The sequence below is a fragment of the Gambusia affinis genome, linkage group LG23 (genome assembly GCF_019740435.1).
Source record: "Gambusia affinis linkage group LG23, SWU_Gaff_1.0, whole genome shotgun sequence".
In the NCBI taxonomy this organism is placed as follows: domain Eukaryota; kingdom Metazoa; phylum Chordata; class Actinopteri; order Cyprinodontiformes; family Poeciliidae; genus Gambusia; species Gambusia affinis.
In genome coordinates this window covers 5,282,867-5,303,564 of record NC_057890.1, presented here as the reverse complement: position 1 = coordinate 5,303,564, position 20,698 = coordinate 5,282,867, and the positions used below count along the sequence as shown (strand labels likewise).

At 39.9% G+C, this 20,698-nt stretch overlaps 2 protein-coding genes across 3 annotated transcripts; both read left to right on the top strand.

The window, feature by feature from the left end:
• Nucleotides 1-130: 130 nt before the first annotated feature.
• Nucleotides 131-7,508, top strand: LOC122826606 (solute carrier organic anion transporter family member 1C1-like). The gene is made up of 15 exons (XM_044108677.1): nt 131-304; nt 617-726; nt 1,894-2,035; nt 2,123-2,255; nt 2,906-3,030; nt 3,128-3,274; nt 3,538-3,636; nt 4,021-4,284; nt 4,365-4,529; nt 4,820-5,015; nt 5,107-5,272; nt 5,441-5,625; nt 6,058-6,122; nt 6,194-6,311; nt 6,412-7,508. Exons 2-15 carry the CDS (start codon nt 676-678, stop codon nt 6,623-6,625), a joined length of 2,070 nt encoding a protein of 689 aa, XP_043964612.1. The 5' UTR covers nt 131-304; nt 617-675; the 3' UTR covers nt 6,626-7,508.
• Nucleotides 7,509-10,541: 3,033 nt separating this feature from the next.
• Nucleotides 10,542-20,147, top strand: LOC122826696 (solute carrier organic anion transporter family member 1C1-like). 2 transcript variants are annotated; one of them, XM_044108864.1, is made up of 16 exons: nt 10,542-11,118; nt 11,309-11,402; nt 12,117-12,250; nt 14,313-14,454; nt 14,558-14,690; nt 14,802-14,929; nt 15,782-15,928; nt 16,004-16,102; nt 16,860-17,093; nt 17,180-17,344; nt 17,563-17,758; nt 17,849-18,014; nt 18,141-18,325; nt 19,139-19,203; nt 19,277-19,394; nt 19,490-20,147. In XM_044108864.1, the coding sequence occupies exons 3-16, from the start codon at nt 12,152-12,154 to the stop codon at nt 19,743-19,745; spliced, it is 2,133 nt and encodes a 710-aa protein (XP_043964799.1). In that variant the 5' UTR covers nt 10,542-11,118; nt 11,309-11,402; nt 12,117-12,151; the 3' UTR covers nt 19,746-20,147. The 2 variants fall into 2 exon arrangements, with proteins under 2 accessions (XP_043964799.1, XP_043964800.1); XM_044108865.1 differs by lacking the exon at nt 11,309-11,402.
• Nucleotides 20,148-20,698: the final 551 nt, after the last annotated feature.

Below are 20,698 nucleotides of genomic sequence, written 5' to 3'. Positions count from 1 at the left end.
AGTGACTGTCTCTGCTTGTGTTTGTACTCGGAGGACCTCTGAACCCGTCGCCTGCTGCTCGGACCGGGATTGGACGAGCCGCTCAGTCTCAGTTCTGTTTGAGTCTGGGGCTCGTGTCAGCATTACATGAGGCCTGGATGGCTTTTTGTTGACATAATCAACAAGACCAACACGAGTGCCCGAGTTACTGATTACATGTGATTTTATAATTTGGAGATAAGACTTGGGCTTTAAGCACTGATTCCTGCCAGTTAGGACAAGCCATTAAGCTGGGATCCTTCAAACTGGGACGTCACCACTTCAGGTAAATACTCCTAACCGTTTTGTCTCTTTTCATCTTTTTTTCCCCCTCTGTCTCTTCATTAGGATGTGCAGCTCAGTATAGAACGAGTTGCAACGATAATCAAAAATGTAAAAGTTTGAAAAAGACAAATTGTTAAGATAAGAAAAGTTAAACCTATCATGGTGTTTTTGTCCTAAAAACAAAAGCAGTTTCAACATTTTCTGTGACGCCTACAGAGTGAGGAAATAAAATAGTTTTATGTCTATTCAACAAAAATAATCAAATTAGTGAAAGCTTGCTTGCAGCTAACATTTTGTACTTCTAACTTTGCAGGGCTATTTGGATTGTTTCGTTCCTCCTTTTCTCTACCCAGCTGAACAAGAAACGGCATCATGAGCGTGGAGTCCAAAAAAACACGCGAGGCCTGTTGCTCCAAGCTCAAGGTCAGTGGAGTCCTACCTTTTGCCTGTATTACCACATGTTGGACTTTAAAGTAGCAAAAAGGTCAAGCCTTTGCCAAATCCAAGGCAAAGAATACTTTACCTGCAATTTAATAATGCATCACATCTATTTGAGTGTAATCAATAAAATGCATATTAATGATTATTTTTGTAAGAAACAATGGGCTGATTTTTAAGATTTATACTGTACTCTCCCGGTGATTTCCATTTGTACCAAATGAGAGTAATTAGTAGCAGTATTTGTCAAAATGCTATCAGAGTTTATCAGAGTACATGACATGTACTACTTTGTGTGTGCACAATATATTACATTGTTAGTAATAATACAAAATAATGTTGGACCTTATTTTTCCAGAGAAAAAGGATTTGATTTCCTTTTGGAAAACCAATTTGTTTTGGTTGCAGGGTAAAAGCTAACTCAACTTTTACCGGCATGTTAAAAGTTGGATTAGCATCTCAAATGAGTTTTTCCTGTAAATCTTTATAAATTATTCTTGGTGCCAGGACTAAAGCAAATTGGGGTCATGGTCTGAGCTAATAAAAAAAAAAAACGAGATAGTTTTGTAAACAAATCATAAATCGTCTCCTCCTGTTACATCATCAAATTGCCTTAGGCCAAATCTGCACATTCGGTTTGGGGTTAAGTCAAAGCAAGCAGGAATTTTTCTGTATATTACAGAGTGGTCTAATATGGACACTGCTGGTGTTACAAACTTGGTGTTTTCAAGTAAAATACACTCATCACCTTCAGTCACATAAAGAAAAAGCTTTGTACACCAAAAGCATTTTTTTATCGGTACTGAAAAGAGTTGCTAGGGTTCTTTGAAGATGTGTCAGACTTATTGAGATTTGTCCTCATATATTCAATCAATCGATCAAAGTTTATTTGTACAGCAGGTTTCAGCCACAAGGCAGTTACAGATGGTTTACATCATACAAGTGACGTTGTTACACATCAAAATGTTGATTGATGTTTCATCTGTAATGTTTGGAATGCAACTCTAAACAGGTGGGTTTTTAATCTGGAGTTAAAGGCACTCAGTGCATTTTGGATTTTAGACACATGAACTGATTGTTGCGCATCATCTGAGTTTGTCCAGTGTGTTTAAAGGCAACTTAGCTTAATGACTGTTTTATATTATTTTGCAGCTGTTCCTTGTCTCTTTGGCATTTGTGTACTTTGCCAAAGCTTTTGGTGGCTCCTACATGAAGAGCTCCATCACCCAGATTGAGAGACGCTTCGACATCCCCAGCTCTCTGATTGGGGTCATAGATGGCAGCTTTGAAATGGGTTCGTGAAGTTAAGATGTTCTGGATTCGGAAATACTGGAGCTACTCCTTTAATTAATGGTTTTCTGCATTTTTTTTCTCTTCACAGGAAACTTGCTGGTAATCGCCTTTGTGAGCTACTTTGGTGCAAAGCTCCATCGTCCCCGGCTGATTGGTATCGGCTGCTTGGTCATGTCCGCCGGATCGTTCATTGTTGCACTGCCGCACTTCCTGCAGGGCCCGTTAGTATAAAACCTATTTACTCTGCTTATATGTTTCACAAATAGCTTGTCAAGGAACCGTATTATACTTTAACCAGTAATAAAGCACTTCTATAAGTAAAATCAGTGATATAAGTTGTTTGCAGACACGTTGCACTGTGATGTCACATGCGCAAAAAAAATGCTCGCCAACGATGACTATCATTTGTTTTAGCTGACAAGTCACATCAATATGACATGCTATATCTTAAATATGCAGTACAGACCAAAAGTTTGGACACTCCTTCTAATTGAGTTGAATTAGAAGGAGTGTCCAAACTTTTGGTCTGTACTGTATATGAAAGAAAAAGGCTCACTGCTTTGCTGCTAATTGTCAACACTACAAGGTAACAAGGTCAGAATACATTTTAATTTAAAAAAAATACCAAGGCAGAGGAAAGTAGGTCAGTTATGCCAGCTTGACTTTGACAACCTTAACATTTAGATTTGCTGTGAAATTCAGCGTGTTTTGGTTTATTAAAAAGAAAAGTGACACCAACTCTCTGACAACTCATCAGTAGAGCAGGTGTTTAAATTAGCTAATCAAATTATATATTACAACTAAAAAGAAAAGGAGTATTCATATATTTTCCAATCCAGTACAGATTACATTATTCTTATTTTTTTTCTAGGTATAAATATGAGACCAGTATGTCACACAACACTCAGGTCAACAGCACAGAAAACATCCTGCCATGTTTGTCCAACCACAACCTGACTGAGAAGGATGAAGTCCCAGATGTAGAAGCCATGAAAGGTAGCTGGTATTTTGTTTCGAAATTCACCTCCATGCACTTTAGTGTTGATCCTAAATCTGCCAGGAAGAGTTTAATTGCTGGTCATCTTCTCCCCAGCTTGTGAAAAGGCAGTCGGCTCTTCCATGTGGATCTACGTTTTCCTGGGAAACATGCTGCGTGGAATTGGAGAGACTCCGATCATGCCTTTGGGAATATCCTATCTGGATGACTTTTCTAGACAAGAGAACACACCTTTCTATTTGGGTTTGTTGTTGTTATTGTTGTTGTTATTAGTTACAGCATGCTTTGGCTTAGCACTGTGCATAGGATCAGTATGCGCTTTGGTTTTCCCTTGCATCATACATCTTCATAGACAACTCTCAGCTTCTTATCAGCCCACCTTTATTTTTGATCAATTTATGTAAGAATTTCTATTTGGATGTCATCTGTGCTTAAGCATTGAAGTGAAATATCCCCCAAGAGGTAATCCATAACACCCTCTCCCCTTTTCTTTTCTTCTGTGCTAGCCTGCATTCACACAACGGGAATATTGGGTCCAATGTTTGGGTTCATGCTGGGGTCCTTCCTTGCCAAGACCTACGTGGACATTGGATTTGTCGATTTAGGTATGGGACATCTCATTCTGAGAATAAAGGAGAAACCGACTTGCCATCAGCCAAAACATTTCTTTGAGTAATTATATAGGATATAGGATCCACCTATGTAGTCCAGACTATAGCTGCATGTTTACTGGTATATCATCAAGTAGCTAAATGTTTCAGTGGAGAACAACTAATTCATATCCTGTAAATATGATGTTTTAAATGGCAACCACATTGGATATCAAGTTTTAAAGAAACCTACAACTTCCCATGGAAGAATTTACATCCATGGGATTGCTCCACTTATTCAGATTTTGTCTGGGAATTCGGAAAGTCATCAGACAAAAAGAAACACAACATAAAAACAAGCGTCCAAACCCAACAATCATCCTTCTTCCTTTTCCCCAGACAGCATCACGATCAACTACAAGGACTCTCGCTGGGTTGGAGCCTGGTGGCTGGGCTTCATCTTGACTGGTGCAGTGATTCTGCTGTCAAGCATCCCCTTCTTCTTCCTGCCCAAGTCTTTGCCGAAACAGGGGGAAGAAGAAGAAGGCGGCAACAAAAGTATGGAGCTAGCTTCTGGGCCAGAACAGGAGAGTTTCTTACCAGATGAGACCCAAGATGGTGAAGACAAGGAGAAGGCCGTCACATTTAAGGAAATGGCTAAAGGTAGCTCAGTGTTTTGGTTGTATGCCCCAAAAACACAAAGAGCTGAGAGTAATCTCATTTAATACTTTGTTGTTTCCCAGATTTTGTACCTTCACTGAAGAGACTCTTCAGGAACAGCATCTATTCCATGATGATTCTCACCCACCTGGTTGCGGTCAACGGTTTCATTGGCATGATCACCTTCAAACCTAAATTCATGGAGCAGATATACGGCCAGGCGGCATCCAAGGCCATTTTTCTCATAGGTACACCGCTCACTCCACCCCCACTCACTCTTCACTTTCCTACATTTGGAACAATGATGTTGTGAAAGGGAAGTGTGACTGTGTGTGATAACATCAACTCAAGAATGTAAGCACTTAATAACCCACTGTGAGATCTCCCTTTGTGCAAGTGTTTAGAAAACCTAGACACTATATTTAGCATTTGATGACTGGGTGGTTATCCAACATTGTCAACCCTTTGTTTTCCATCTTGAAAGTGTAAGGAATCATCCTTTCTGTCCTATAAAACCTCTCTACATTTCACCACTAAGGTATCATGAACCTGCCCGCAGTCGCTCTGGGCATCATCACTGGTGGTTTTGTGCTGAAACGTTTCAACCTGGGTGTCGTTGGAGCAGCCAGAGTGTCCATTACTGCATCTCTTGGAGCCTTTTCTTTGCTCACCCTGCAGGGCTTCTTCCACTGTGACAATGCAGAGGTGGCTGGTTTGACTGTTGCATATCAAGGGTGAGTTGTTTTTATTTTTTGATGCAATCTCTTGACTTCATTGGCAATGAATAATATTCTGACAAACAGCACATGTCTGCTTTGCTCCCAGTTATCAACAGGTATCCTACAATTATTCCACACTTTTGTCGCCGTGCAACATGGGCTGTTCCTGCTCCATGAAACATTGGGATCCAGTGTGCGCCTATAACGGCATGACGTACGCCTCTCCCTGCCTGGCTGGCTGCCAGACCGCCACTGGGACAGGAAAAGCAATGGTGAGTTTTTTTTTTTCCACCAACACAAAATCCATCCACACAGACAACACAGAGTTACAGATGTCACTCTGAAGATTGAAAGTAGTGGCTCTCCAAAATCCGTGTCAGCTGTATTCAGCCGAAGGTGCAAGTTGTTCTACATTAGATCCTTGTGTTTTTATTCTTCAGGTGTTTCATAACTGTACCTGTGTTGGGGACTTCGCGACCCCTGCTGCAAACATGTCTGCTGTGCTGGGCCAGTGTCAGAGGAAGAGCGATTGTGATTATAAATTTAAAATCTACATGGCTTTGACGGTGGTGGGAGCTTTCATCTCTGCTTGTGGGGGCACGCCGGGATATATTGTGTTACTCAGGTAAGATTCAATCAATTCCTCGAGGGCCAGAGTCCTGCAAGTTTTAGATGCATCCCTTGACCTACACACTAAAATTAACCAGTGAAACTGCCTCACTGCTATGCAGTCAAGCTTTGCAAAGCTCAACTAATGAGCTAATATAGGAGCCAGATGTGCTAAAGCAGAAAGACATCTAAAAGTTGCTGGACTTAGGTAGTCGGACATAATGTTAATGTTAATGTCAAATCAGTGCATCAAACATTAAAATGATAACATTAGTGACAGCAATAAAACTTCAGTTAAGGCAATTACAAAATAAATGTAAATAGGTTTGTCTAACTTTGGCTATGTTTAATTATTTTATCTGTACTTGCCCACAAGAAACAAACCTATTTCTTAAATTTCACGCTTTTATTCTCTGACATAATGTTCCACTGTGCTTCTCTGAATTAGATCCATCCACCCAGATCTGAAGTCTTTGGCCTTGGGTATGCAGACCCTGATTGTGAGAACTCTGGGTGAGTACTTCACCCGCAACAAGCACCAATTCTTAGTAACGACATTGATGACATTTGATGTGACCTCCCAGGTGGGATCCCTCCCCCGATATATTTCGGAGCACTGATCGATCGAACTTGTTTGAAATGGGGCACGAAGCAATGTGGAGGCCGCGGAGCGTGTAGATTTTATGACTCCAACGCGTTTAGGTGAGAAGAGATGTTGGCCTCGCTAGCTACGTCACAAATCGCGGCAAGTAAAATCCGGCATATGTGTAATCAATGTTTTTGTAACACGCTTTACTTTCAGGATGACTTTCTTAGGCTTGGTAACGGGACTGTACTTCCTTACCAATGTGTTGTGGGGATTTCTCTATGTTAAAATCATCAAGAGACAGAAGAAGCTAGCTCTGAGGAAGCAGGCCAAAGACAACGCACTGGAGGGTAACACACAGAACAATGGACGCACAAACATCAGCATTTCTACGAACAAAGAAGAGGAAAACAAGGAGAGTTCGATTTAACATATTACAAGAAGGCCACATCATTGTGTAAAGAAGATGGACCCTTGTGTGCTGTGGTCATTCCCAAACTGGATCAAATGTGGTAAGGTACAGTTTTATCACTGTTTGGCCTTCTAGCAGCTCACCTCTTTCTTCTTTCTCGTTTTTTCTAGATATAAAAGTCACATCTAGAGCAATTACCTTACGTTAAAAACATATGTGATCTTTGTCCAAACAGTCAAAGTAGCTTGATTTGAAACTCAACTCACTTTTCATGGAGTTCAGTTTTAAACATTAAATAAATGTATATAAAATATTAAAAAGATTTTAAAAATTACAGTTTTACACACTGTTGAAGCTGAAAGACTCTTGACTCTATCATGAGTCATTTTAATATGTGTGGGGTTTTTTCGTTTTTTTTGGGTTTTTTATCACTGGAGGCTATAAGTCTCGCTACCGATGTTTTACCTCACTTCCTGAAACCATTTTTACAAGCTCATCCCACTGACAAGCAGTTAACCATTGCTTTATTTTAAAGTCAAATAAAATCCTGAAATGTGTCCCAATGTGTGTCAACTTATGTAATACATTACAGTTTTTATTTTTTGTTTTAATTTGCAACAAGCTGCAGTCAAGATATCTTCTGAAATATAAATGTCGTAAAGAGAGCCACTGTTTGAATTGTGAACTGCAAGCCATTGGACTGAGTACTTTTATAATTTACTTTCTGATACTTTGTTGCAACTGTAACATCCAGTCATACAGCACTGACTTAATAATCACTGTTAATAATTTGGATTTAGAAAAAAGTTTGATGCTTTTTTATTTTAATATATTGCTTAAGGTTCTCTTCTTCCACTCTCTTTGTACAGTTGAATATACAGTAAAGACAATAAGTTCATTAGTTGGTCTCAATTTATTATAACTAAGATATTGACTTCTAATACTTTTCTTTACTATATAAATGAGCAATTTTTAAAACATCTCCTGTCTTGTGAAAAATTATAGAAGCTCACATTCACTTTCAGCCCTGAATGACAATGAATAAAATAACATAGTAAATATAGTCTTAATCAGCTTTCAGTAAGCCACATGCTGAAATAAACACAGTTTGACTGAAAATCAGCATAAAGATTTCCTGTCTTCAGGTCAGTTTAGATTATGAATATTATGTGTATTTGCAAAATGCCATAAAGTTGACAGTGATTTTATACCCAAACTGTGACCTCAACCAAGATGTACCGTTATAACCAACTGCAGTAGCACCAGCCAACCCATGGAGGGCAGCACTTACACGGTTTTACGCTAAAATATTGCAGAATTAACAAATTCATACAAGAATGTTGATTTGAGGTTTAGGTAGTTTTTAACAATACATTTCTAAATGTGTGGGTTTTTTTTAAATGCACATATATTTAAAAAATATTTTCTAGTTACTTATTGTTCAATTCTGAGTACAGTCTTCTCAAGTTTATTCCAAAAATACTTAAAAATAAATAAATAAATAAATAAATAAATAAAAATCAGCTTTACCAGTTGTCCTAAAATATTCAATGCTTTTATGCTAGGTGGATTATTGTCGGAAAAACCTAAAAATAAGTCCAGAATTATTCATACCTTAGCTATCAGAAAAGAGGTTATCTCCAGTCTGAATCAAAATTCTTGGTTGAATGAAAATAATTTTGCATCTAAAACAGTCAAGGGTATATGAACAACTCAAATGCACCTTATGAGAAATTTCTTTTAAATGGACTGAGTTTTAGAGGGCAGTTTTGCATCAGGCTTCAACAATTAGGTTGGTCTGCTTCAAGGAGATGTCTAAAAAAAGAAATAAAGTAAACAGTGTTGCAACCCGACCGGCCTCTGGGTCCTGGAATTTCCTCTCACCCCTCACACATTTGTTTTCCGGGCGTTTTGCCCTGATTTCCAAGTTTTTACCAAATGGGCAAAGACTATTTCCAGGTAACGCATCATTTTCCTAGTAAAATTAACTGTAGCTCCATTCCTCTTTTCTGCTCTTGCTCTACTCATAACAAACAACCTTGACCTTCGCTACGTTTATCTGTTCTTTACAAATAGCCCTCCTCTTGCTTTCATTGGGCCAGAAGTAGAGTTTGAACTCGAGCATGTTCTCTCTGTGACACTCGGAAACTAAGATTTCAGGATGAACAACGACTGGATGTTCTATACTTGAAACAAGTCAAAAGTACAGAAATGTTAAGGCTTAATGCATTTATTTTCACCTAAATTAAAGTTTTACCAGCAGGTGGTGCTCTACACACACAGAAAAACGTCCTACTATGGTTTTAATTAAGTCTGTCCAAGCTGAAAACAGTACCTTGCAAAAGTATTAATCCCACTCACAGTTTGTCACGTTATAAAACACAAATTTCTATGTATTTCATTATTATTCTTTGTGAGTGACTGACACAAAATAGCATATAGTTGTGGAAGGGAAACAATGCCACAAATTTTTACAAATAAACATCTGATAATTGCTGTTTGTCTCATTCACTCTGACACTCCTAAATAAAAATCTAGTGCAGACGCTTTGTGGTTGTTGTTAGAGAGATGTGAAAGAGCAAAAATCTTAAGAAGGGTTTTGCCCATTTGCCTTATAAAAATAAACATTTTTAAAGTGTCGATTGAAGAAATAGCAAAAAGGGGGAAAAAAAGTTTATAGTAATAAAAGCAGGATTTAGGTCACTCTGGGTTTGGGACTGAGTAGATATTGTCCTTGCAGAATAATGCAAAAGGTGTGGCTCTTTAAAGATGAATACTCTGCATTTTAACGAGATTTCAATTTGTCTGTAATCCCTCTGCTTCATTTCCATCCGCATCAAACACCTGTGCTTGGGGTTAATTTTGTACCATCACAAAATCGGTTCAAGACACCTTGACTCAACTGTAGTTGCAATACCAGGCCACTAGATGGCGCCGCGATTTTAGCATGTCTTAGCTTCCACCTCATGCCTGCCATCTCCGTCTCCCAAGAAGAAAGTGCTCAAACAAATATATCTCTTATTAGAAGTTGTGTTAAACAAAACATGTTGAGTAACACAAAACAACACCGTGCTGTCTGCCATTGTTTTTGTTGCTATCTGCATGTGCGCTTTAGCAGAGTACTTCTCCTCTGGGGGTGGGGGAGTTGAGAAAAGTTTTACTCTGATACTTCAGAAAGTCACTGGTGTCGTTTAAACGACTGGCTGAAAATATGTGGCAGTTCATCTGAAGAGCAGCTCGGTGTAAACGGGTACAATGTTTAATATCATAAATTACAAGAATAAAGCTATTTCTGAGAGAAACTTTGTAGGCTGTTCGGCACACAAGGACAGCAAAGATGCAAAAGGTACTGAGGTCAGATAAGACCACAAACCAACAATTTTACCCAGATACAATGGCATAATAATGTAAAATTGACATGGTACTTCTTCCTGAACACGCCACCCTTGCAGTGAAACATGGTGGCGCAAGCATAATGATATGGGGTACTTCTGGTAAAAAGTGACAACTGTTGAGGTGAGCAAAACCTTCAGTTAGCTTAAAAGATGTGCTTTTAAACACCTAAAGCTGTATTTGGAGCAAAAGCTGGTTCTGCTAATCATACACTAAAGGGTGATGAACTCAGTCCAGTACACTGAAGTTTGCGTTTGGAACCAGACAAAATGTTCAAGGGATATTAATACTTATGCAAGGCTACATGAAGGTACATCTTATCTTCAGATGATAAATCTGCAACAAGCAAAAGACATTTCTACTGTAATTTAGAATGCATTCTGTAGTGAGTCAATACAATGTTGGATACACTTTCTGCTCAGCTTAGAGTCGGCAAGCTTACGGCACAAAGTGGAACTACTTCCTGTACAGTTTGTGTGCAGGAATTTCAGGCTTATGTTCAGTAATCCTCGGCGTCTGTGAGAACAAAGCTGATTGTGTGTGTGTGTGTGACCATACAAGTCGTACCGGACTCCCACAACATTCCAGACACATTCATTTGCAGAGGTGCACTGTTCCACCTTCGGGGGTCTCCGTCAACGCGGTGTCAGCCCCCGAGCCTGGCATGCGTATCAGGTGTTTTTGCTTCTTTCTTTATCTGACCAAGCGTCGTGGAAAAGAAACAAAAGTTCTTACAATTCTATGTGATAGCAGAAGTACATTTTTGCCTCATTAAAAATCCAGAGACTTGTCCAAAACCTCTAATCTATGACCAACCCTCCACCTCCCTCCGCCACCCTCTCACGCCTGAGCACCGAAGCCCCACATCCTTCTCTGCCCTCTTTGCTGTCCTCCTCCTGGACTGGTTGGCATGTGTATGGAATAAAAATGTGTCGGAGCTTTTGTTTTGCTGGATCCAAGTAACAGCGCTAGTCTGAGCCAGGAGAATAGGAGCTAGAGGGGAGAGCAGAGCTGTCTCCATTCAGTCGAAGAAGAGATACATGGGTGCTTGAAGAGGAAGAAGAGAAAGAAGAAGAAGAAGGAAGGAAGGGGAGCCTCCAGTGCTAAAGATGCTCTAGGTATTATTTTGTTTGTTTTCTATGTATGTATAACATGAAGAAAACCAAGACTTGTGGTCATAGATGAACAATTTATAAAAGGCACGCTGCCCTTTGGGGGGGTCCAAATGGGGTCATGAAGTGACTAAAGATATAGATTTTCTGTCAGAGATCCATCGTCACAGTCCGTCTACCTGACAAATGATTGCAGAGTTGTCAGTAGCTCTTTCTTCCTGACATGGACTGAGTCGAGCATCAGCTGACGCAAACTCACCTGAGACAACTGAGAAGGGGAGTCGACACAGGTACAGATGAATGTCTCATCAATTGTTTTTTGTTTTTGTTTTTTTGCTTTAATGGACAGGCTAAAACGACAAACTCAACTGCAGCAATGTTTTAAGAAGCAGAACTTTCACAAGTTTGTATTTGTTGTAGATTTTCCTATTAGTCACACGGAGACGACATTTTCAGAAGTGGCATGAACACCTCACGGCAGCTGCAGTTCTGGAAATGCTCTCACCCAATTCCTTTGTATTTGTGTTTGCTTCAATTGTTGGTGGTCGTAATGTTCTGCATGACCACTGTACAGACACCCGCTTTGCAACTCAAGTGTCTCAAGTTGCAAGGAAACCAAGTCCAAAATACTTAAATCCAAATATAAAATACTGATTGCGAACATGTGATGGCTGCTGTTTCCTCTAAAGATGGGAAACAGCAGCCATCTGTTACCTCTCATAGGTCTGCACTGGTTATTCATTTATACAACAGAGACACATAAGCATATTGTTCCAGACTTTATGAATTTGCATTTGTACATAAAAAGCTTAGAATATCTGCTTAGAATTGTTGGATGAAACAACCTCCATCTAGATTCAATCTTTTATTTTTATTTTTTTATCATTTCTGTTTCCTTGAACTAATCCTTGAGGGATTTTTTTTTATTTATATATATATTTTTTTGTGGAATTTAAGTTATTCAAAGAATTTAATTAGTAATTTTCAGATCCTCTCTCCAACAGAGCACAGAGGAGGAAGGCAGACACAAAGCCAGAAGATGGAAGAGTCTTCGCAGGACGTCAGCCAGATGACCAGCCAGCAGGTTCTCTGTGACCCCACTGAACGGAGAAGCAGAAAGCGCCTCTCCACTCTCAAAGTACTCAAGCTATTTGTAACCTGCACTTCGCAGATTTTTCTCTTCTTTCTTCTAATTTTGGTATTTTTACACCACATTCTTTTGAAGCTCTCAAGAGTAATTGCTTTCGAACCCCCCAACCCCCCAAAAAAACACGTTAAAAGCCTAAAAAGCAGAATAATGGGGCAACTATTATCAGTGGCCTCTTGCATCTTGAAGGCTCTGGGTTCACTGTTTGGCTCAAGATGAGTACTAGCTTCTGCTCTCTTGTTGCCTTTTTGGGCTTTTTTCTGAAGACAAGCAACTTTAGAGTCATTGGGTGAGTCTAAGTTGCACATAAATCAGAATCAACTTTACTCACCAGGTTTGCGCACACAAAACAAGGGATTTGATTTTGGTTCCACTTTGCTCCTGATGAAGACATTTAAAATATAAATGTATGAAAAGACCAAAAGCAAAGTGATTTTTTTTTCCCCTTTAGATGTAAATAAGAAAAATAAGAGAGTGTCTCTGTAGCGGCTGGCTTTGACAAAGAGCATCGTGCTAAATGTGTCCAGGATGTGTGGGGTCTGCAGAAATGTTGGCTGCCCCTCTCCTGACCCCTGGAGCTGCACAAATCCTGGATGGACTTGAGTGTAGGAATTATTTAAAACCTGGTCTTACCAGAGAAACCTAATACTGTTGTTTCTAGCTAAAATAGAAAAATGATTTAATCTTTCCAAGTTAACCGGCACAGGCACTGGGCAGAAAAACGCTAAAAGTTGTACAGCGTTACATTAAAGTAGACATAACACGCTTTTAAATTTTCCCCTTTCACATGTAAACCCTTCACTTATGGCCTACGTAACATAGAACTGAAATGTTTCAGTCTGAATTCCTTGCTATTGTAACAAAAATGGCAAAAGGCAAAAATCATACAATTCTATTCCAAACATGCAGTAAAGTTAAATCTGCAAGGAGGCGGCTAAGAGCTAGCACACAGCGCTAACAGAAGCAGAAGGCTCAATGGTACTGTCAGATCAATGGCCTGGATGTCGTTATCAACACGCAACATTTATGTCTAAAATAAACTTTGCTCTCATCTTAGCGTTGTTTGGAGCTGACAGCGTTGCTGTGTCCCTCGTTTCCATGGAGAGAAAGAAGTGACCCCTCAATGAGACGAAGTCTTTTGGGAAATCCCTCTTGATACTGGTGGAGGTTGCTGTAGCAGAGGCCCTTAAGTGATCCATGCAAACAGACGTTCCCCACTGATGTTGGTGCATTCCTGAGAAAAATTCATTTTAACTAGACAATTCAAAGAGGCTCTGACGTCGGAGGACAACACAAGGAATCTTGTGCAGTAATATATGCCAGAACCAAACATTTTGACTTGTCTACTTGCAAGCTCGCCACAACTGAACTTGGACTACAAAATCGCTGCGAGGAAAACAAAAATATGGCGGATTTCACCAAACTGATCAGCTGGAAGTCATGACCTTGTTTAGACATCGTAGACAAGAAAAACGTCATAGGCAACAGAGCAAAATGAACAGACCGAAAAATATAACTAAAAAAGAATATAATCTCTACACAACACCAGGACAGAAGAGATGTAGCAATATTTGATATCGTTTTGTGCTTACTTTGAGTACTCAAAGTACGCGAAGAATGAATACAAAGGCTAAAAAAGTGGATTTTGCACAACATGTTCCTGTTAATGTAGATAAAATGAAGCAAAAAGTCAAAATGTTCAGTCCATAGATAACATGGTCAGCTTTTCTCAGTCACAGCATTCTAAAAACCCCCCAGATAATAAGAATTGTTCCTTTTCTAGCTACTTTGTGTTGGTTTGGTTACAAAAAAATGTGATTTAAAATGCGCTAGTTTGCGAAAGCACTTGCACTCAAAGGCTATAATACCTTAAAGTCTTCTAAAGAATGAAAGACAGTTGGAAAATGAAACAATCATCCAATTTCAGACTAGAAGAACTGGCCTGGTTCAGATTAAATCTGGTTAAATTCTCTGATTTCCTGGTGGCAGATGGTAGAAGATAAAAGCAGGACGGCAGATCTCACAGCGTCTCCCTCTCTTTTGTGTTCCCTAGATGTTCATCATAGCGCTTTCCTTCGCCTACTTCTCCAAGGCGCTGACAGGCACCTACATGAAGAGCTCCATCACTCAGATAGAGAGACGCTTCGACCTCTCCAGCACGCGCGTCGGCCTCATAGACGGCAGCTTTGAGATGGGTACCGCTTTACCCACACAGATGTGTTCTGTTCGTCTTTCAGAACACTTCATTGTCGACACTGCTGCCATTTTCTATTCCTTTTTGTCTTTCTCTGACGTTAGGTAACTTGCTGTTTCTCGCTGTGGTCAGCCATTTTGGGGCTCAGCTCCACCGGCCCAGACTCATCGCCGCCGGGTGTTTGCTCATGGCCGTCGGCGCCCTTCTCACAGGCCTGACGCATTTCTTCATGGGATTGTAAGCGCCAACAGAAACCTTTACACTCAGAAAAGCAACAACAACAAAATCTGAAAGACCAGTTAGAATTATTTGCAATGTTTGACACCGTTTCGTGGCTTCGTTTCACAGCTATAAGTACGACACAGTTATTCAGGTTCTCCAGAACAGTAATGTGAGCATCCCAGCATGTGTGAATCCTCTGAAGACTGTCGACATGCCAGAAATTCAGATTGAACCTTCTGTGGAAGACAGCAAAGGTATCAGCAGTTTATCCTGTGATCTAATGGTCAAAACAATTTTCTGACCAACTGACACACGTAGAGTACACCTTGAACTTCATACGTGCAATAAGAGCAGTGTTTTCTTATTGTTGTGCAAAGGGTTATAGAATAAAGAATATAAATGTTGAACAGTAAGAGCAAAATTGCAACCTAAGTTATGTAAAAACAACAAATTACTCCAGTCCTGAGGAAAGACAGGCTGTTAGTGACAAATACAGTGGTTTTAATATAAATGTGAATAAATAAATTAACCAGTGATTTTATTTCATTATCTTATAACATGTTATGAAAATAACATTTGCTTTATTGCAGTAAGAAGGCACAAAACCAAAACTTGCAACCAAAACATCACGTTTTGCAAAATAAGCACAGATTTCTTTTGGTTCCCAAAAATGAGTTACGTTTCAGTAAACACAAATTTCACAGAACACACTTGTAAAGAAACATTCAAGAAAAGAACAAAACAGAAAAGACTACATTGTATCTAGGAAAGTGAAGAAAAAAACAATGTGCCGCAATTGTATTGTTGTGAAATGTTTTCTCAAATCTATCTGTCTGGTTAGCTAGCTGCCTCGCTGGCTAGCTAGATTTTTTTCCTTCATTCATTCATTCTTTCCTTTTTTCTTTCTTTCTTTCCAGCTATCTAGCTACAGTACAGAAAAAAGTTTGGACACACAGTTGTATCCAAACTTTTGGTCTGTACTGTATCTTGCTGTCTTTTTTATCTAGCTGGCTAGCAAGTTAGCAAGCTAGCTATCTCAAAACTATACATATTTTATTGGTATCCTCACTGTAACTATGTATGTTGTTCATGGTTGTGTTTATCAGGCTGTGAGAGAGAGTCCAGCTCCCACATGTGGATATATGTGTTCCTTGGGAACGCTTTGCGCGGGATCGGAGAAACTCCCGTCACGCCCCTGGGCATCTCGTACATCGACGACTTCGCTAAAGAGGAAAACTCTCCTTTCTACATCGGTAAATGACTAAATGAGTTGTGAAGTTGAACCTTGTGGTTTTAAAGGCAGACTTATTTTCTTCATATTTTGACAGCTTGTCTCCAGACTATTACTCTTCTGGGCCCCATGTTTGGATTTCTCCTGGGTTCCTATTGTGCTAAACTTTACGTTGACATTGGATATGTTGATATGGGTAAGTGTGACACGTTCTGGTGATAAATATGTGAAATTGTACCAAAATTATTTAAGATGTTGCTTCTAATCTACTTGGAATAATAATTTTTGACATGTAGTTACATTATTCATGTTTTCTGACTGATTATCACAGTAAACCAAAGGTAGAACTCCCGTTCAGATCTCCCCATCCCCCAATTTCAGATTAAAATAGTCTTTTAGACCTTTTTGACATCAATCTCACTCTTTGTGACAAAGCGGACCCAGGGGACTGACTGTGTTCTGAGCTTCATTTAGACCGAGCCTGCTGTTTGTAGGGCAAAAGGTTTTACACACTTGCACCAAAACAGGTAGCAGACTTGTCAGTGAAGGTTAGTGAGAACTTTCCTGAGTGCCCTTGGGGAGATTCTTGACTCGTTTCCCCCAATCAATTATTTATTTCCCTCAATAAGATCAACTTCAGTGGCAAGTTCCAGCACATGTTCCCATCTCTGAAAGTCAAAGCAAAACAAAATCTGCTCCTTCATGTGGTTGCCATATAACCAGGAAGAAATAGAAAAAACAGCACGAAAAATAGTTTTGTAGACTTTTATCCTTGTTTTATTGTCTAAAATGTGTTATTTTTCCATTCTGTCCTTTTCCTTCTCATCCCCCTCTCTTTCTTGTAGACATATTTCATCCCCTCATCTTTTCTTCTGTCCTGTTTCTGTTTTTTTAAATCTCTCAGCTCCTGTTGTTGACCTCAGATGCAAAGCTGTTTTTTTTTCTCGGTGCAGAAAGCGTCACCATAACTCCAAAAGATTCCCGCTGGGTGGGCGCCTGGTGGCTGGGCTTCCTGGTATCCTCTTCCCTGCTGCTGGTCTCCAGTATCCCTTTCTGGTTCCTGCCACGCTCGCTTCCCAAACAAGGGGATGAAACGGACAAACCCACTCCTCCCTCCCTGATCCTCGATGGGGCAGAGAGTGCACAGAGCAGCAACCAAACAATCAAGCTGACCGAAATCGCAAAAGGTTGCAGCAGAAATGTTGTTCGTCTGGAAATGTACATGTAGCTTTTTTAGTAACTTCTTGTTTTTTCTCCCCATGCCCTTCAAAAGGGTTCCTCCCGTCACTGAAACGTCTCTTGGGGACCCCTGCTTACTTCCTGCTTCTTTGTGCGGCCATTCTGAAGTTTAACTCATTTATAGGCCTGTTGACTTTCAAAGCCAAATACATGGAACAGCAGTTTGGACAATCAGCATCCAGAGCGAACTTCCTCATAGGTAAATCCCTCAGAATCACCTGTTAATAAACTACAGAAGGTTGGTTGATATAGTGGTTGTAAAATTGGGAAAAGATTTATTGAAGTAAAAATGCTTTGGAATAGTTCAATCAAACGTTAGCATGTTGACTTGCTGAAACCTGCACACACCCTGCGATGTATATGGTCTCCCATGTGGCTCTTTTGTCCAGTGAACATTGTTGTGTTTTTTCCTCTTAGGAGTGCTGAACCTACCCGCAGTGGCCCTGGGAATCTTTTTGGGGGGCCTCCTGATGAGGAGGTACAAGCTGAGTGTGGTGTCAGGAGCCCAGTTTTCTTTTGCCACATCTTTCATGGGGTACCTTCTCTTACTACTGCAATTTGGCACCAAGTGTGACAACAGGCCAGTGGCTGGCCTCACTGTGTCGTACAATGGGTCAGCATTAAGACAAACCCTCCCCCACCCAAAGAAAATATAACCTCATTCATACATATCTTCTACACCTTCTTTTCTTTGTGCCTTCAGGACACAGAGTGTATCATACAATGGGGAGATGCTCTTCTCAGACTGTAACAGAGACTGCTCTTGTTCGCCTGATGAGTGGGACCCCGTCTGTTCGGACAGCGGCATCACCTACGTCTCGCCATGCATGGCGAGCTGCCTCAACTCAAGCGGACGCGGCAAAAACACAGTAGGGAAGCGACTTTCGCTGAAAGCGTCATTGAAACACTTCAACTTATCAGCAGCACTGGTGCTGATAAGTTCTGATTACCAACTCAGAACTTGGTAATCAATGTTCTGATTACTTCTTTTGCAGGTTTTTCACAACTGCAGCTGTGTCTCCACCTCTTATCCGCCTGGCAGCTCCATGTCAGTGAGGCTGGGTCAGTGCCCGCACGCTAAGGACTGCAGCCGCAGCTTCACCTCCTACATGGCTGTTTCTGTTCTCAGCTCCTTCATCAACTCTCTGGGAGCCACACCCGGCTACATGGTCATCATACGGTCTGTGCAAAACTATTCTCTTAGAAATTAATAGAAAATACAATGGATATTTGTCTTGCGTTGTCGTTATGCAGTAAGGTGCAAAAGACTTGAAACTGGGTCAGAAAGTCACCCTACTAAAGGGAAAGGATCCAAGTCAAATATTTAAAACGGGAGGAGACCTAAAAAACTGTTTAATGTGTGCAGTCCAGAATTTAGGAAGCTGACTCTCAAACTGCACACAAAACGATCTGCTCCAAAGCACAATACAGTCTTTCTACAGCTTGAATGATAAACAATGGATCAGGGCTAATTAGAAACAGGTGCAGCTGCGAGGAGAGAGGAGATGGCAGGCTGAGGGAGAGAGGAGGTAAAACATACATTTACAAGTTACGAATAACTAACTAACAAGAAATGAGCAATAAACATGAGCCGACCAAAAATAAGTAAGAACAGTCTGAAGTAAAAAAGAAACAAAGATCGATCTAAATCAAAACAAGAAAAGAGGAAACAATTAATAACTAAGGCCTAACGCAGACTCCAGCTCATCACAAATACAAACATACAGAAAAACCAAAACAAACCAAAAGGGCTTTATGATTTTATATCACAAAAAGTTGCATTTTAACAGGTATGACTTTCAATAACTATGGTATTTGATTATTTAGTATACAGAAGCAGTTACATGACCTAAACAGAAACTGCTTTGTCCTCCGTTTAATCTGAAAACAGACAAAGTTGAGTTCCAGTTTCCAGTATTATTGTTCCTAACTGTAAATATTATTTGCTTAAGAGTTTTTCCCTCATTGCTTTCTTTTTGTTTTTTCAACATAGCTGCATCACACCAGACCTCAAATCCCTCGCGTTGGGTATTCAGACTTTGGTAACCAGGACTCTTGGTAAGCCTCATTATTTCCCTTGTATTCATCATGTGAGATTCCATTTATGTAATATCTGCGCTACACTTTGTAGGTGGAATTCCAGCGCCTGTGTATTTTGGAGCTCTGATAGACTCTACTTGCCTGAAGTGGTCTATCAAGAAGTGCGGGGGAAGAGGGGCGTGTCGCATTTATGACTCAAATATGTACAGGTAACACCGTCAACTAGCACAAAAAAAAAGTGTTTTTTCCGTCATCTTTAAGCTTCTAATCTAACCTCTTGTTTGTTCATTGTCTCTGATGAAAGGATAATTTTCCTTGGTTTGATTACTTGCCTCAGCGGCACTTCCTACTTCTTCATGATTGCCGTCATCGTCCTCCTGAAGCGACAGTTTTGGAAATCAGACCGGGAGACAGAGCTGCAACAACCCAGAGCGTCAAAGGAAAGTGGAATTATGGTTCAGCTGGACATTCAGGAGAAGAGCAGTGCTGGGAACACAAGTCCCAAACCGTCTTCTGACAAAACAGACTCTACTGGAGTTGAGAAAGACTTGGAAGGATGAGGGGAAATAGTCAGAACAGAGCGACTTTTTGCAAATAATAGTCTATTTTTCAACAATATATATGATGTGAACCTGACAGAGACTTCAGGTGAGTTCTTTTTCTTTCTCATAGATGGTCAGAGAATGTTATCAACAAAACCTCTGGTCTATAAAAGATCATTATTTCCTAAGTCGTGCAATAAAGCAGGCAGTTCAAGTTAGTCTTTTCTTGCTAGGTCTGTTTACCTCTATATTGGTTATCATGTAACGCAGTTTGTTTTACTACTACAGACAGATTGAGCAGCAATTTAATAAACTGACCTTTTTGTACATCTCTTCCATGTTGAAAGCAAAATTGATTGTTTAATGAAACCTCTTGTTTAAAAATGCTATTTTTGGCAATAAATAAATCCTTCAGTAAGAGATTTTGTCCCATTTGTTCTTTTGCGATCTTCTCTACATTTGTTTTTGACTCCAAAATGTTGACTTTGTTGTCCTTAAGCCACTTTGTAACCACTTGTTATTCATCTGGATAACCAATCTGTGCCCAAGATTTTACTTCCTGTTTACGTCTTTAGATGTTGCTTCAACATTTCCACATAATACTCCTATAAAGATACGGCGTGTTTAATGAAGAGCACCAGCTCCTCCTGCAGCAGTATGGTGGTTGGACATTCCCACCTTGTGTATATTTGTTTATAACTGAAAGGATGAATGCGACACTTTCAATCATCTGGAAATTGTTCCTAAGGATGAACCAGATTTGTGCAGCTGCACAATTCAGTTCCTGATAATTTGGCTGCTCAAAAATGTGTTTCACGTTATATAAAGAAAATCTCTCAATATTTTTTGTTATATCTACTGTCCTGTAAAGGTTCTAATAACTCCCACATCATTACTTCTACAAGTCCGCTTTAATAAAAATGATCATTTAGTACCGAAATGAAAACCTCCCAGCTTGTTTAAACAAAACA

What these genes read in the sequence shown, in the direction of transcription:
- LOC122826696 (XM_044108865.1), top strand. Translation starts at nt 12,152, where the DNA reads ATGGAAGAGTCTTCGCAGGACGTCAGCCAGATGACCAGCCAGCAGGTT. An exon ending in ACGCATTTCTTCATGGGATT is followed by an intron (nt 14,691 to 14,801) that starts GTAAGCGCCAAC and finishes TTCGTTTCACAG; the next exon opens with CTATAAGTACGACACAGTTA. An exon ending in CAGAGCGAACTTCCTCATAG is followed by an intron (nt 17,345 to 17,562) that starts GTAAATCCCTCA and finishes TTTTCCTCTTAG; the next exon opens with GAGTGCTGAACCTACCCGCA.
- LOC122826606 (XM_044108677.1), top strand. Translation starts at nt 676, where the DNA reads ATGAGCGTGGAGTCCAAAAAAACACGCGAGGCCTGTTGCTCCAAGCTC. An exon ending in ATTTAAGGAAATGGCTAAAG is followed by an intron (nt 4,285 to 4,364) that starts GTAGCTCAGTGT and finishes GTTGTTTCCCAG; the next exon opens with ATTTTGTACCTTCACTGAAG. An exon ending in TATGACTCCAACGCGTTTAG is followed by an intron (nt 6,312 to 6,411) that starts GTGAGAAGAGAT and finishes CTTTACTTTCAG; the next exon opens with GATGACTTTCTTAGGCTTGG.